The sequence below is a fragment of the Salvelinus fontinalis genome, chromosome 19 (genome assembly GCF_029448725.1).
Source record: "Salvelinus fontinalis isolate EN_2023a chromosome 19, ASM2944872v1, whole genome shotgun sequence".
NCBI lineage: Eukaryota > Metazoa > Chordata > Actinopteri > Salmoniformes > Salmonidae > Salvelinus > Salvelinus fontinalis.
The window spans coordinates 12,057,891-12,072,146 of record NC_074683.1 but is presented as its reverse complement, the minus strand read 5'-3'; the positions used below and the strand labels follow the sequence as shown (position 1 = coordinate 12,072,146).

The 14,256-nt window shown below is 43.1% G+C and overlaps 1 protein-coding gene across 1 annotated transcript in view; it reads right to left on the bottom strand.

Moving 5' to 3' along the window:
* Positions 1-819: 819 nt before the first annotated feature.
* Positions 820-14,256, bottom strand: part of pms1 (PMS1 homolog 1, mismatch repair system component) — a 60,574-nt gene continuing 47,137 nt past the window's right edge. The window contains exons 12-13 of the mRNA XM_055870797.1: positions 4,923-5,083; positions 820-2,655 (exon numbers count right to left, since the gene is read on the bottom strand). Of these exons, the coding sequence (XP_055726772.1) occupies positions 2,458-2,655; positions 4,923-5,083 (359 nt within the window). The 3' untranslated portion in view covers positions 820-2,457. The remainder of the gene's footprint in view (positions 2,656-4,922; positions 5,084-14,256) is intronic.

Genomic DNA, 14,256 nt, shown 5'->3' with positions numbered 1-14,256 from the left:
GTTTAGTGTTTTGCGTATTGTAGAATTGTCAACAGAGATGTTTGCATGTTCCAGAGATTTCTGTAAGTCTAACTGACAGTCTAGGATTCTTCTTAACCTCATTGAGCATTCTGCACTGTGCTTTTGCAGTCATCTTTGCAGGATGGCCACTCCTAGGGAGAGTAGCAACAGTGCTGAACTTTCTCCATTTATAGGCAATTTGTCTTACCATGGACTGATGGACATCAAGGCTTTTAGAGATACTTTTGTAACCTATTCCAGCTTTATGCAAGTCAACAATTATTAATCTTAGGTCTTCTGAGATCTCTTTTGTTCGAGGCATGATTCACATCAGGCAATGCTTCATGTGAATAGCAAACCTACATTTTGTGGGTGTTTTTTATAATGCAGGGGAGCTCTAACCAACATCTTCAATCTCGTCTCATTGATTGGACTCCAGGTTAGCTGACTCCTGATTCCAATTAGCTTTTGGAGAAGTCATTAGCCTAGGGGTTCACATACTTTTTCCAATCTACACTGTGAATGTTTAAATGATCTATTCAATATATACAAGAAAAATACAATAATTTGTGTGTTATTAGTTGAAGCACACTGTGTCTATTGTTGTGACCTAGATGAAGATCAGATCAAATTTGATGACCAATTCATCCATCAACAAAAACTTATTCAGAATATTTATTATTACTTTGTAGACTGAATTAAAAGTGTTGTGCAAAATCGAAATATAATGCATATATTAGATAGTCGATAAGCTGAATATGGACGTTTCTTGTAACCTTACGGCTTGCATAACTAAACTATGTAAAAAATAATAATTAATTGTATACCATGCATTTATTCACTTTCATTAACATTAGTAAATACACACATAAAACCATTTATTATGAAGACCTGCATTTTTTTTTATAAATCAGGAACACCACATCTTAATTATAAGCAGATCTTCAAATACGGGTTAAATAAATAAAAAATCTCAGCAATCTACACACAATACCCAATAATGATGAAGAGAAAATAGATTTGAAATTTTTGCAAATGTATTAAAAATAAAAAACAGAAAGACCTTATTTACATAAGTATTCAGCCCCTTTGCTATAAAACTTGAAATTGAGCTCAGGTGCATCCTGTTTCCATTGATCATCCTTGAGATGTTTCTACAACTTGATTGGAGTCTACCTGTGGTAACATAACCAGTCTATATAAGGTCCCACAGTTGACAGTACATGTCAGAGCAAAAACCAAGTCACGAGGAAGGAATTGTCCGTAGAGCTCCGACACAGGGTTGTGTCGAGGCACAGATCTGGGGAAGGGTGCCAAAAAAAATAATGCAGCAAGGAAAGTCCCCAAGAACACAGTGGCCTCAATCATTCTTAAATGGAAGAAGTTTGGCACCACCAAGACTCTTCCAAGAGCTGGACGCCCGGCCAAACTGAGCAATTGGGAGAGAAGAGACTTGGTCAGGGAGGTGACATTGAACCCGATGGTCAGTCTGACAGAGCTCCACAGTTCCTCTGTGGAGATGGGAGAACCTTCCAGAAGGACAACCATTTATACAGCTCTCCACCAATCAGGGCTTTATGGTAGAGTGGCCAGACAGAAGACACTCTTTAGTGAAAGGCATGGCAGCCCACTTGGAGTTTGCCAATATGCACCTAAAGGACTCTCAGACCATGAGGAACAATATTCTCTGGTCTGATAAAACCAAGATTGAACTCTTTGGCTTGAATGCCAAGCGTCACATCTGGAGGAAACCTGGCACCATGTTTTTCCAGAGGCAGGGACTGTGAGACTAGTCAGGATCGAGGGAAAGATGAATTGAGCAAAGTACAGAGAGATGCTTGATGAAAACCTGCTCCAGAGCACTCAGGACCTCAGACTGGGGCGAAGGTTCACCTTCTAACAGGACAACGACCAAGAGCACACAGCCAAGACAATGCAGGAGTGACTTCGGGACAAGTCTCTGAATGTCAGCCAGCCAGAACCCAAACCCAATCGAACATCTCTGGAGACCTGAAAATAGCTGTGCAGCAACGCTCCCCATCCAACCTGACAGAGCTTGAGAGGATCTTCAGAGAAGAATGGGAGAAACTCCCCGAATTCAGGTGTGCCAAGCTTGTAGCGTCATACCCAAGAAGACTCAAGGCTGTAATCGCTGCCAAAGGTGCATCAACAAAGTACTGAGTAAGGGTCTGAATACTTACGTAAATGTTTTATTTTGAATACATTTGCAAAAATGTCTAAACACCTGTTTTTGCGTCGTCATTATGGGGAATTGTGTGTAGATTGATGAACAAAAAACAATTTAAGTCCTTTTAGAGTAAGACTGTAACGTAACAAAATGTGGAAAGAGTCAAGGGGTCCGATTACTTTCCAAATGCACTTTATCCAGGGTTTGTTTTAACTAGCTCTATACTTCCATGGAAAAGGTAACAAAAAGGTAACAAAAAGGTAACAAAGCTACAAAATATTGGACATGATCTTCAGCGCCTCTTGTTCGGTGTCAGGAATATCAGAAAGGTGGTGGAAAAAGGCTTGCCCATGGATGCAGGCTTGGCTGGTCTCCTCTAGCTGCTGTTGCATCCGCAAAAGTGTGTCCTCCACATCCTCTTTGGCAAGGGTCACAGGCAGCTGACGGGCCAGTCGAACAGCTTCTCCCTTCAAGCGGAACACACCATCATGCATTAAAGGCAACATAATCAGTATATTTGGCTTTCACCTAGAGATAGTCTTGATCTAGTGGTCTTGATGTCGACATTGGGTCTTGGAAAGGTGTCTGCTTCTTGGCACCACTATCCTGGTCTGGGTCTTGATCTCGGCTCATAGTATCAGAAAATACCATTGTTTTTTGTAGTCTCTAAACTCATGTGGTCAAGATGCACCACCTTGCTTTCTGGCCAACTCAGTGGTCTTGGGGTAAGAGTATCTGCCCTGAGATTGGAAGGTTGGGTGTTGGGGAGATGGATTTGTGGTAAGGCCCTGTGATAGACTAGCAACCTGTCCAGGGTGTGTACTTGTACATCAAGCTGTTTTATGATACAAACAAGAGGTAGGCTTTTGCCCTATGGGCCATTCTGGTTTGGACATGGCTACTCTTACTTACCTTGCTTCTTAAACCTGGAAGCCGGATACCAAAATGTTTAGAGAGAATGTATTATTTCTCTTGGTCTCGTTTCATCACAATGAATTGGTCTTGGTCTCATGATGTCAATATACAGGGTCTAGGTCTCAATGGGTCTCTGGCTGTGAGTGTTCCAGTCTTGACTCCATCTCTACTTTCATCACATGATAAAGGGCTTTCAAGACCTTCACATCAATTTAACCATCCTACATTTACCCACAGGAAAGTACACTATAGGAACCTTACACATACACACACACAGTGCCTTCAGAAAGTATTCATACCCCTCGACGTATTCCACATTTTGTTGTGTTACAGCCTGAATTCAAAATGCATTAAATCAATGTTTTTTTCTCACCCATCTACACACAATACTCTATAACAGAGGTGGGCAATTCCAGTCCTAGAGGGCCGGATTGGTGTCACAGTTTTCCCCCAGCTCCAGCGAACAATAATCACCTAATCATGATCTTCAGTTTAGAATGCAATTTGATTAATCAACTTCGTTTGCTAGGGGTGGAGGAAAAGTGACACCAATCCGGCCCTCGAAGACTGGAGTTGCCCAACCCTGCTAGATGACAATGAAAGTGAAAACATGTTTAGATATTTTGCTCATTTATTGAAAATGAAATACAGAAAAATGTCATTTACATAAGTATTCACACACACACACACACACACACACACACACACACACACACACACACGTCAATACCTTGAAGAAGCACCTTTGGCAGCGATTGCAACTGAGTCTTTCTGGGTAAGTCTCTAAGAGCATTCCACACCCGGATTGTGCAAAATTTGCCCATTATTCTTTTAATAATTCTTCAAGTTCTGTCAAACTGGTTGTTGATCATTGCTAGAAAACCCTTTAAGGTCTTGCCATAGATTTACAAGTAGATTTAAGTCAAAACTGTAACTCGGCCACTCAGGAACATTCACTGTCTTCTTGGTAAGCAACTCCAGTGTAGATTTGGCCTTGTGTTTTAGGTTATTGTCCTGCTGAAAGTTGAATTCGTCACCCAGTGTCTGGGGGGGAAGCAGACTGAACCAGGGTTCCTCTAGGATTTTGCCCGTGCTTAGCTCCTTTCCGTAAATTTTTTATCCTTAAAAACTCCCCAGTCCTTCACGATTACAAGCATACCCATAACACAATGCAGCCACTAATATGCTTGAAAATATGGAGATGGTACTTTAATGTGTTGTATTGGATTTGCCCCAAACATAACACTTTTTGTGATCAGGACAAAAAGTTAACTGCCTTGCCATTATTTTTTTTTGCAGTATAACTTTAGTGCCTTGTTGCAAAAAGGATGCATGTTTGGGAATATTTGTATTCTGTAGGCTTCTTTTCTCTCTGTCAATTAGGTTAGTATTGTGGAGTAACTACAATGTTGTTGATCCATCTTCAGTTGTCTTCTATCACAGCCATTAAACTCTGTAGCGGTTTTAAAGTCACAGTTGGACTCATGGTGAAATCCCTGAGTGGTATCCTTCCTCTCCGGCAACTGAGTTAAGAAGGACATATGTACCTTTGTAGTGTCTGGGTGTATTGATACACCATCCAAAGTGTAATTAATAACTTCACCATGCTCAAAGGGATATTCGATGTCTGCTTTTTGTTTTGTTTTACCCCCCAAAAAATCTAAATTGAATACATTTTAAATTCAGGCTTTAACAGCAAAATGTGGAAAGAGTCAACGGGTGTGAATACGTTCTGAAGGCACTGCATATTCACACATATATTTGTTATTGTGTAAGTGAGCCTTATTTTCAGGTACACGAATCAATGTTTATTTCTTACCTGAAGGTAGTTGGTGACTTTTAGCGGCCGGCACTCCTGCACGGTCTTAGCATTCCTGTGCAGAACAGCTGTAAGGATCTCCCTGAGGTCCTCCATACCGAGGAAAGGCACGCACTCGGCCATCGCTGTCACTTCCAGATGTCTCTCAGTGGACGAGGACCCTGGCCAAAGAAAGCAGAAAACAAGGATTAATATACTCCAGACACTAACAACTATCTCCAGGAAAGAATAATAAATAAATATTGTGATTTACACCCATACTGGGATCCAAGTAAAACAACCAAGGGGCCAAATAGAGTGCTAAATGACTATTACGATGTCTTTGCAGACTGGAAACAAAATATTGAGGCGGAAAATGATCCTAATGGCATACAATGTTGTTGAATAAAAAGTATACAGTGTTGGTCCCATGTTTAATGAGCTGAAATAAAAGATAACAGAAATGTTCCATACGCACAAAAAGCTTGTATAATTTTGTGCACAAATTTGTTTACATCCCTGTTAGTGAGCATTTCTCATTTGCCAAGATAATCTATCCACGTGACAGGTGTGGCATATCAAGAAGCTGATTAAACCGCATGATCATTACACAAGTACTCCTTGTGCTAGGGAAAATAAAAAGGCCACTCTAAAATGCGCAGTTTTGTCACACAACAATGTCACAGATGTCAAGTTGAGGGAGTGTGCAATTTGCATGCTGACTGCAGGAATGTAAACCAGAGCAGTTGCCAGAAAATGTAACGTTTATTTCTCAACCATAAGCAGCCTCCAACGTTGTTTTAGAGAATTTGCCAGTATCTCCAACCGGCCTCACAACCGCATACCATGTGTATGCCGTCATGTGGGCGAGCGGTTTGCTGATATCAACATTGTGAACAGAGTGCCCGTGGTGGCGATGGGGTAATGGTAAGGGCAGGCATAAGCTACGGACAACGAACACAATTGCATTTTATCTATGGCAATTTGAATGCACAGAGATACCGTCACGAGATCCTTAGGCCCATTGTCGTGCCATTCATCCGCCGCCATCACCTCATGTTTCAGCATGATAATACACAGCCCCATGTGGGAAAGATCTGTACACATTTCCTGTAAGCTGCTAAGACCGTGCAGGAGTGAAACAAACATTTGGGATGCTCTGGATCGACGAGTACGACAGCGTGTTCCAGTTCCCGACAATATCTAGCAACTTCGCACAGCCATTGAAGAGTGGGACAATATGCCACAGGCCACAATCAACAGCCTGATCAACTCTATGTGAAGGAGATGTGTCACGCCGCATGAGCCAAATGGTGATCACACCAGATTCTGACTGGTTTTCATATCCACGCACCTACTTTTTTTCCAAAAGAAAAAAAAAGGTATCTGTGACCAACAGATGCATATTTGCATTCCCATTTATGTGAAATCAATAGATTAGGGCCTAATGAATTTATTTGCAATTTATGAAATTGTTGAATGTTGAATTTATATTTTTGTTCAGTATATATGAAAAATATTACCACAGTGGAGAGAAATGTTTTGCATACACCAAACAATGTGCTACTAGGCTTGGGTAGGTTACTTTCTAAATGTAATCAATTAGTTACTAGTCACCTGTCCAAAATTGTAACATCGCGGACAAACTGAAATGGTCCACCCACACAGACAGTGTGGTGAAGAAGGCGCAACAGCGCCTCTTCAACCTCAGGAGGCTGAAGAAATTTGGCTTGTCATCTAAAACCCTCACAAACTTTTACAGATGCACATCCTGTCGGGGCTGTATCATCCTGATGAGAGCATCCTGTCGGGGCTGTATCACCCGCCTGGTACGGCAACTGCACCACCCTCAACCGCAGGGCTCTCCAGAGGGTGGTGCGGTCTGCACAACGCATCACCAGGGGGCAAACTACCTGCCCTCCAGACACCTACAGCACCCAATGTCACAGGAAGGCCAAAAAGATCATCAAGGACAACAACCACCCGAGCCACTGCCTGTTCACCCCGCTACCATCCAGAAGGCGAGGTCAGTACAGGTGAATCAAAGCTGGGACAGGGAGACTGAAAAACATCTATCGCAAGGCCATCAGACTGTTAAAACAGCCATTACTAACATTGAGAGGCTGCTGCCTTCATACAGACTTGAGATCATTGGCCCCAATAATAAATGGAACACTAGTCACTTTAATGTTTATATATTTGCAATACTCATCTCATAGGTATATACTGTATTCTATACCATCTTAGCCTATGTCGCTCTGTCATTGCTCATCCATATATTTATATATTGTTCCAGTCCTTTACTTAGATTTGTGTGTATTAAGTATCTGTTGTGGAATTGTTTGATATTGCTGCACAGTCGGAACTAGAAGCACAAGCATTTCGCTACACTCACAATAACATCTGATAACCATGTGCATGTGACCAATAACATTTGATTTGTAACTGATTACAGTTAGTCTTTTTGTAATTAATTTGTATTGGACATATGTACCGAATACAACGGGTATAGACTATTGTGAAACGCTTGTTTGCTTATGAGCCCTTCCCAATGATGCAGTTAAAAAATGATATGAAAAAAAGATATACATTAAAGGAATAAATTAAAATACACAGGAATGGAGCTATATACAGGGACTCCTAGTGCCAGATCAATGTGCAGAGGTACGAAGTATTGGAGGTAGATACAGTTGAAGTCAGAAGTTTACATACACTTAGGTTGGAGTCATTAAAACTAGTTTTTCAACCACTCCACACATTTCTTGTTAACAAACTATAGTTTTGGCAAGTCGTTGTTTAACTTGGGTCAGACGTTTTGGGTAGCCTTCCACAAGCTTCCCACAATAAGTTGGGTGAATTTTGGCCCATTCCTCCTGACAGAGCTGGTGTAACTGAGTCAGGTTTGTAGGCCTCCTTGCTCGCACACGCTTTTTCAGTTCTGCCCACAAATTTTCTATGGGATTGGGGTCAAGACTTTGTGATGGCCACTCCAATACCTTGACTTTGTTGTCTTTAAGTCATTTTGCCACAACTTTGGAAATATGCTTGTGGTCATTGTCCATTTGGAAGACCCATTTGCGACCAAGCTTTAACTTCCTGACTGATGTCTTGAGATGTTGCTTCAATAGATCCACATAATTTTCCTGCCTCCTGATGCCATCTATTCTGTGAAGTGCACCAGTCCCTCCTGCAGCAAAGCACCCCCACAACATGATGCTGCCACCCCCGTGCTTCACGGTTGGGATGGTGTTCTTCAGCTTGCAAGCCTCCCCCTATTTCCTCCAAATATAGCGATGGTCATTATGGCCAAACATTTCTATTTTTGCTTCATCAGACCAGAGGACATTTGTCCAAAAAGTACGATCTTTGTCCCCATGTGCAGTTGCGAACTGTAGTCTGGCTTTTTTATGGCAGTTTTGGAGCAGTGGCTTCTTCCTTGCTGAGCGGCCTTTCAGGTTATGTCGTTTTGCTGTGGATATAGATACTTTTGTACCGGTTTCCTCCAGCATCATCACAAGGTCCTTCGCTGTTGTTCTGGGGTTGATTTGCACTTTTTGCACCAAAGTACGTTCATCTCTAGGAGACCACCTGAGTGGTATGATGGCTGCGTGGTCCCATGGTGTTTATACTTGCGTACTATTGTTTGTACAGATGAACGTGGTACCTTCCGGCGTTTGGAAATTGCTCCCAAGGACGAACCAGACTTGTGTATGTAAACTTCTGAACCATTGGAATTGTGATACAGTGAATTATAAGTGAAATAATCTGTCTGTAAACAAGTGTTGGAAAAATGACTTGTGTCATGCACAAAGTAGATGTTCTAACTGCCTTGCCAAAACTATAGTTTGTTAACAAGAAATTTGTGAAGTGGTTGAAAAACGAGTTTTAATTACTCCAACCTAAGTGTATGTAGACTTCTGACTTCCACTGTACTTCTCAGATGGAGTTCAGTGTGTCAAATCAGAGGGCCTGTTGTCTGAACCTCTGACAGTCTCTGGGGGTGCCACAGGGTTCAATTCTCAGACCAACTCTTTTCTCTGTATATATCAATGTCGTCGCTCTTGCTGCGGGTGATTCTTTGATCCACCTCTATGCAGACGACACCATACTGTACACATCTGGCCCTTCTTTGGACAATGTTTTAACAAGCCTCCAAACGAGCTTCAATGCCATACAACACTCCTTCCGTGGCCTCCAACTGCTCTTAAATGCTAGTAAAACTAAATGTATGCTCTTCAACCGATCACTGCCCGATCACTACCCTGGACGGTTCTGACTTAGAATATGTGGACAACTATAAATACCTAGGTGTCTGGCTAGACTGTAAACTCTTCTTCCAGACTCACATTAAGCATCTCCAACCCAAAGTTAAATCTAGAATCGGCTTCCATTTTGCAACATTTTGCCAGCAGCATACCACCCTGCATACCACTACTGGCTTGCTTCTGAAGCTAAGCAGGGTTGGTCCTGGTCAGGCCCTGGATGGGAGACCAGATGCTGCTGGAAGTGGTGTTGGAGGGCCAGTAGGAGGCACTCTTTCCTCTGGTATAAAAAATATCCCAAGTGATTGGGATTGGGGACACTGCCCTGTGTAGGGTGCCGTCTTTCGGATGGGACGTTAAACGGGTGTCCTGACTCTCTGAGGTCATTAAAGATCCCATGGCACTTATCGTAAGAGTAGGGGTGTTAACCCCGGTGTCCTGGCTAAATTCCCAATCTGGCCCTCAAACCATCATGGTCACCTAATAATCCCCAGTTTACAATTGGCTCATTTCATCCCCCTCCTCTCCCCTGTAACTATTCCTCAGGTCGTTGCTGCAAATGAGAACGTGTTCTCAGTCAACTTACCTGGTAAAATAACGGTAAAAAATAAATAAAAAAATAAACACAGCCTTCTTCACTCCTGCTGCCAAACATACCCTCATATAACTGACTATCCTACCGATCCTTGACTTCGGTGATGTCATTTACAAAATAGCCTACAACACTCTACTCAGCAAATTGGATGTAGTCTATCACAGTGCAATCCGTTTTGTCGCCAAAGCCCCATCTACTACCCACCACTGCGACCTGTATGCTCTTGTTGGCTGGTCCTCGCTACATATTCGTCGCCAAACCCACTGGCTCCAGGTCAACTATAAGTTTTTGCTAGGTAAAGCCTCGCCTCATCTCAGCTCACTGGTTACGATAGCAACACCCACCCGTAGCACGCGCTCCAGCAGGTATATTTCACTGGTCATCCCCAAAGCCAACACTTTTGGCCGCCTTTCCTTCCACTCCTCTGCTGCCAATGACTAGAACGAATTGCAAAAATCACTGAAGTTGGAGACTTATATCTCCCTCACTAACTTTAAGCGTCAGCTGTCAGAGCAGCTTATCGATCGCTGCAGCTGTACACAGCCCATTTGTAAATTGCCCATCCAAACTACCACCTACCTCATCGCCATATGTTTTTCTGCTCTTTTGCACACCAGTATTTCTACTTGCACATCCTCCTCTGCACATATATCACTCCAATGTAAATTGCTAAATTGCAATTACTTCACCACTATTGGCCTATTTATTGCCTTACCTCTTTACTTCACACACTGTATACAGATTTTTCTATTGTGTTATTGACTGTACGTTTGATTATCCCATGTGTAACTGTTGTTTTTGTCGCACTGCTTTGCTTAATCTTGGCCAGGTCGCAGTTGTAAATGAGAACATGTTCTCAACTGGGCTACCAGGTTAAATAAAACAATTAAAAAGAGCTGTACATTTCAATGAAACATGTGGAAGCCCAAAAATTGCCAACCCTGGAAGCCTGTGTTTCAGACATAAGGAAGTGGATGGCTTTTAAACTCGGACTAAACAGAGATGCTACTTCTAGGTCTGCTGTCGGATCTAACAATGAATCTTGAAGATAGTACAGCTCTCAAATAAAACTGAAGGACCTCGGCATTACTCTGGACCCTGATCTCTCTTTTGACTAACATATCAAAATTATTTAAAGACCCACTTTTTTACAGCTTCGTAACATTGCAACAATCTGAAACTTTTCGTCCAAATGATGCAGAAAAGCTAAACCATGCTTTTGTCACTTCAATATTATAATACTGCAATGCTCTACTCTCCGCTACCCGGACAAGGCACTAAATAAACTTCAGCTAGTGCTAAATATGGCTGCTAGAATCTTGACTAGAACTCCAGTGCTAGACTCTGGCTTCCTGTTAAGGTTAGGGCTGATTTAAAGGTTTTACTGCTAACCTACAAAGCATTCCTTGAACCTGCTCCTACCTAGCTCTCCGATTTGGTCCTGCTGTACATACCTACACATACGCTACGGTCACAAGACGCAAGGCCCTAGAATTTGGAGGCAGCTGGTGGCAGGGCTTTCTCCTATAGAGCTCCATTTTTATGGAATGGTCTGACGATCCATGTGAGACACCGAGTGGGTCTCAACTTTTAAGTCTTTACTGAAGACCGATCTCTTCAGTAGATCCTATGATTGAGTGTAGTCTGGCTCATGACGAACCACCTTTGCTGTGTCTGCTGGCCGGCTCCCCTCTCTCCACTGCGATTATCTGCCTCTGAACCTAATGGAACTGAGTCACTGGCTTGCTCGCACTCTCCCATGCCCTCCCAAGGAGAGGTGCATCACGTACCAGGCTTTATTCACTATACTTGACTTGAGTGCATTGAGTCACTGACATGATCTTCCTGTCCGGCATTGCACCCCTTCGTGCTTGTGTAGTAGGGCGATATCTTCGTGGGCTATATTCAGCCTTGTGTCAGGGTAGTAAAGTTAGTGGTCTGTTGATATCCCTTTGGTGATGTGGGGATTGTGCTTTGGCAAAGTGGGTGGGGTTATCTCCTGTCTGGGGGTAACTTTGGACGAGGCCACAGTTTCCCCAACCCCCCGCCTCAGTCTCCAATATCTATGCTGCAATAGTCTATGTGCCAGGGAAGCTAGGGTGAGTCTGTCCTATCTGGTGCAATTCTCCTGTCTTACTTGGTGTCAGGCATGATCTTAGGTATGCTCCCTCTAATTCTCCCATTTCGCTTATCTCTCCCGTTGGACCTGAGCCCAACGAACATGCCTCAGGACTACCTGGCCTGACAACTCCTCGCTGTCCTCATCACCAGTCCATCTGGTCGTGCTGCTGATCCAGTTTCTGCTGTTCTCCCTGCACCTGTTCACCGGACGTGCTACCCTATCCCGGACCTGCCGTTTTGACAACCTCCCTCTCTCTCGCTCTACTGCACCTGCTGCCTCGACCTCTGAATGCTTGGTTATGAAAAGCCAACTGACATTCACTGCTGAGGTACTGACCTGTTGCACCCTCAAACACTATGCTTATTATTTGACCCTGCTTTTACTTCATCTTGAAGAAAGATTTTGCCTTAATGGCCATGTACAGTGCATTCGGAAAGTATTCAGACCCCTTCCCTTTTTCGTGAAGTTATTACATTTTACAAATCTATTGCTCAAATACGCCCACAAGCCTCACAAGACTCGTCTGAAGGTCCCCGGTACCAGTTAAAAAAAATGAATTGAAGTAGACATGGAGATATTTTAGGCACTAAACTAAGGTGATAAATACATGCCAAAATGTTTTTAATAATGGTTTCCTTATCTTTATGTTTAGGGTAGGGGTTAACGTTAGGTTTAGGGTAGTGACGTCCCAAGGATCTCGGATAGCATTGACCCTAGCAAAATAGTCTTGTAGCCTCGCTTCTGCTTCCTCAGACCAATTCCGTATTGAGCGTGTCACTGGTACTTCCTGTTTGAGCTTTTCTTTGTATTCAGGAAGCAGGAGAATAAAGTCGTGGTCAGATATGGCAAAGGGAGGACGAAGGAGGGCCTTGTGTGCATTTCTGTGTCTAGAATAAAAGTGGTCTAAAGTTTGTGCCCCTAGTGGCACAGGAGACGTGTTGGTAAAAGTTAGGTTGAATGGTTTTAAGGTCTGCCCTCGTTAATGTCTCCGCCCACCAGAAAAGCTGCCTCTGGTTGAGTGGTTTCTTGTTTGTTTTTGCCCCCATTCAGTTTGTTGAGTGTCAGAGGTGTGGGCTTGTGGAGGGATGTAGACAGCCATGATAATTACGGATGAAAACTCTCTTGGTAGACAAAAGGGTCTGCAGCTTACTATGAGGTATTCTATATCAGGTGAGCAAAAGCTAGAGATTTCCTTCACACTGGAAGCAGTGCACCAGTTGTTTATGAAGAGGCACACCTCTTCCCCTTTGGACTTGCCCAAGGCCGCCTTCATCCGATCGTGCCGCTGCATGGAGAAACTACTGAGTTCTATGTACATAGAGTCATCCAGCCACGTTTCTTTCAAGTCTCTCTGATAGGAGACTCTTGAAAGATGCTCATCCATCTTATTCTCGAGTGACTGGACATTTGCCAATAGAGCGTGCCGGTCGGCTTTCTCTTCGTCTCAATCTCACCAGGATGCCGGCTCGTCTACCGTGTCCACGCCTTCTGTGTTTTGGTAGCCCATGAAACAAAGGAATGGGGTCCAGTATGAACAAGGAAACAGCTGAGTCAGAGTCGGATTTGAAGTTGAAATCGAGGTTAGTAACTGTCAATCTGATGTAAAGAAGTGTGTGGCGGTCATATGTGATACTAGTATGAACTTTGTCCAAAAAAAGTTAAAATGAACACAAAAAAGTCAAAAGTTGGGTTGGAACTCTTAAGATGTCGCCCTTCTCTGTTGGCGCCATCTTTCCATCAGATCCCATGTAACTTTAAACACATGTAATCAGTTACTCCCCAACCCTGTGTGCTACTATGAGGCAAAACCCTTGCCTGTGAACAAATAATCACGATACACATTTCTCTATTGCATCCAGATGATATGGGTTAACTACTTGTAGCGGCAGGTGACTCAAGACAATACAGTCGCCCTGCATTAATCACTCAGTAATGAGGAAAAACATTGGCGAAAGGAAAGCAAATGAAATAGGGGCCGCACTGGTAAAGGATCAAATTTGGGCCAATAAGCCGCCACTAAGCTATTCTGTAGGATAAAACATAGCACAACTTAAGTTCTAAGAGACCTCGGAGACAACAACCACTGTGACCATTATAATACCAGCTCTCATTTCCCCTATGACCAGAAATGGGAGCAATATTACATTACTGTTAAAAATCTGATATTGCTACTATCGTTGGCAATCGCTCCATCCTGGCTACCTAGTCTCACATTCACACCCACCTGCTGGGATTGGCAACAAAAATACTTGGAAATTCTTCCCTCTCTAAAGGGCAGCCATTATCTTCACCTGCACACTGTGGTACAAACCCACTGTGAGGGCACAGTGCCTGGCAAAATGCCAAAGTCAACTAAGGTGACCCATACCGGCACTA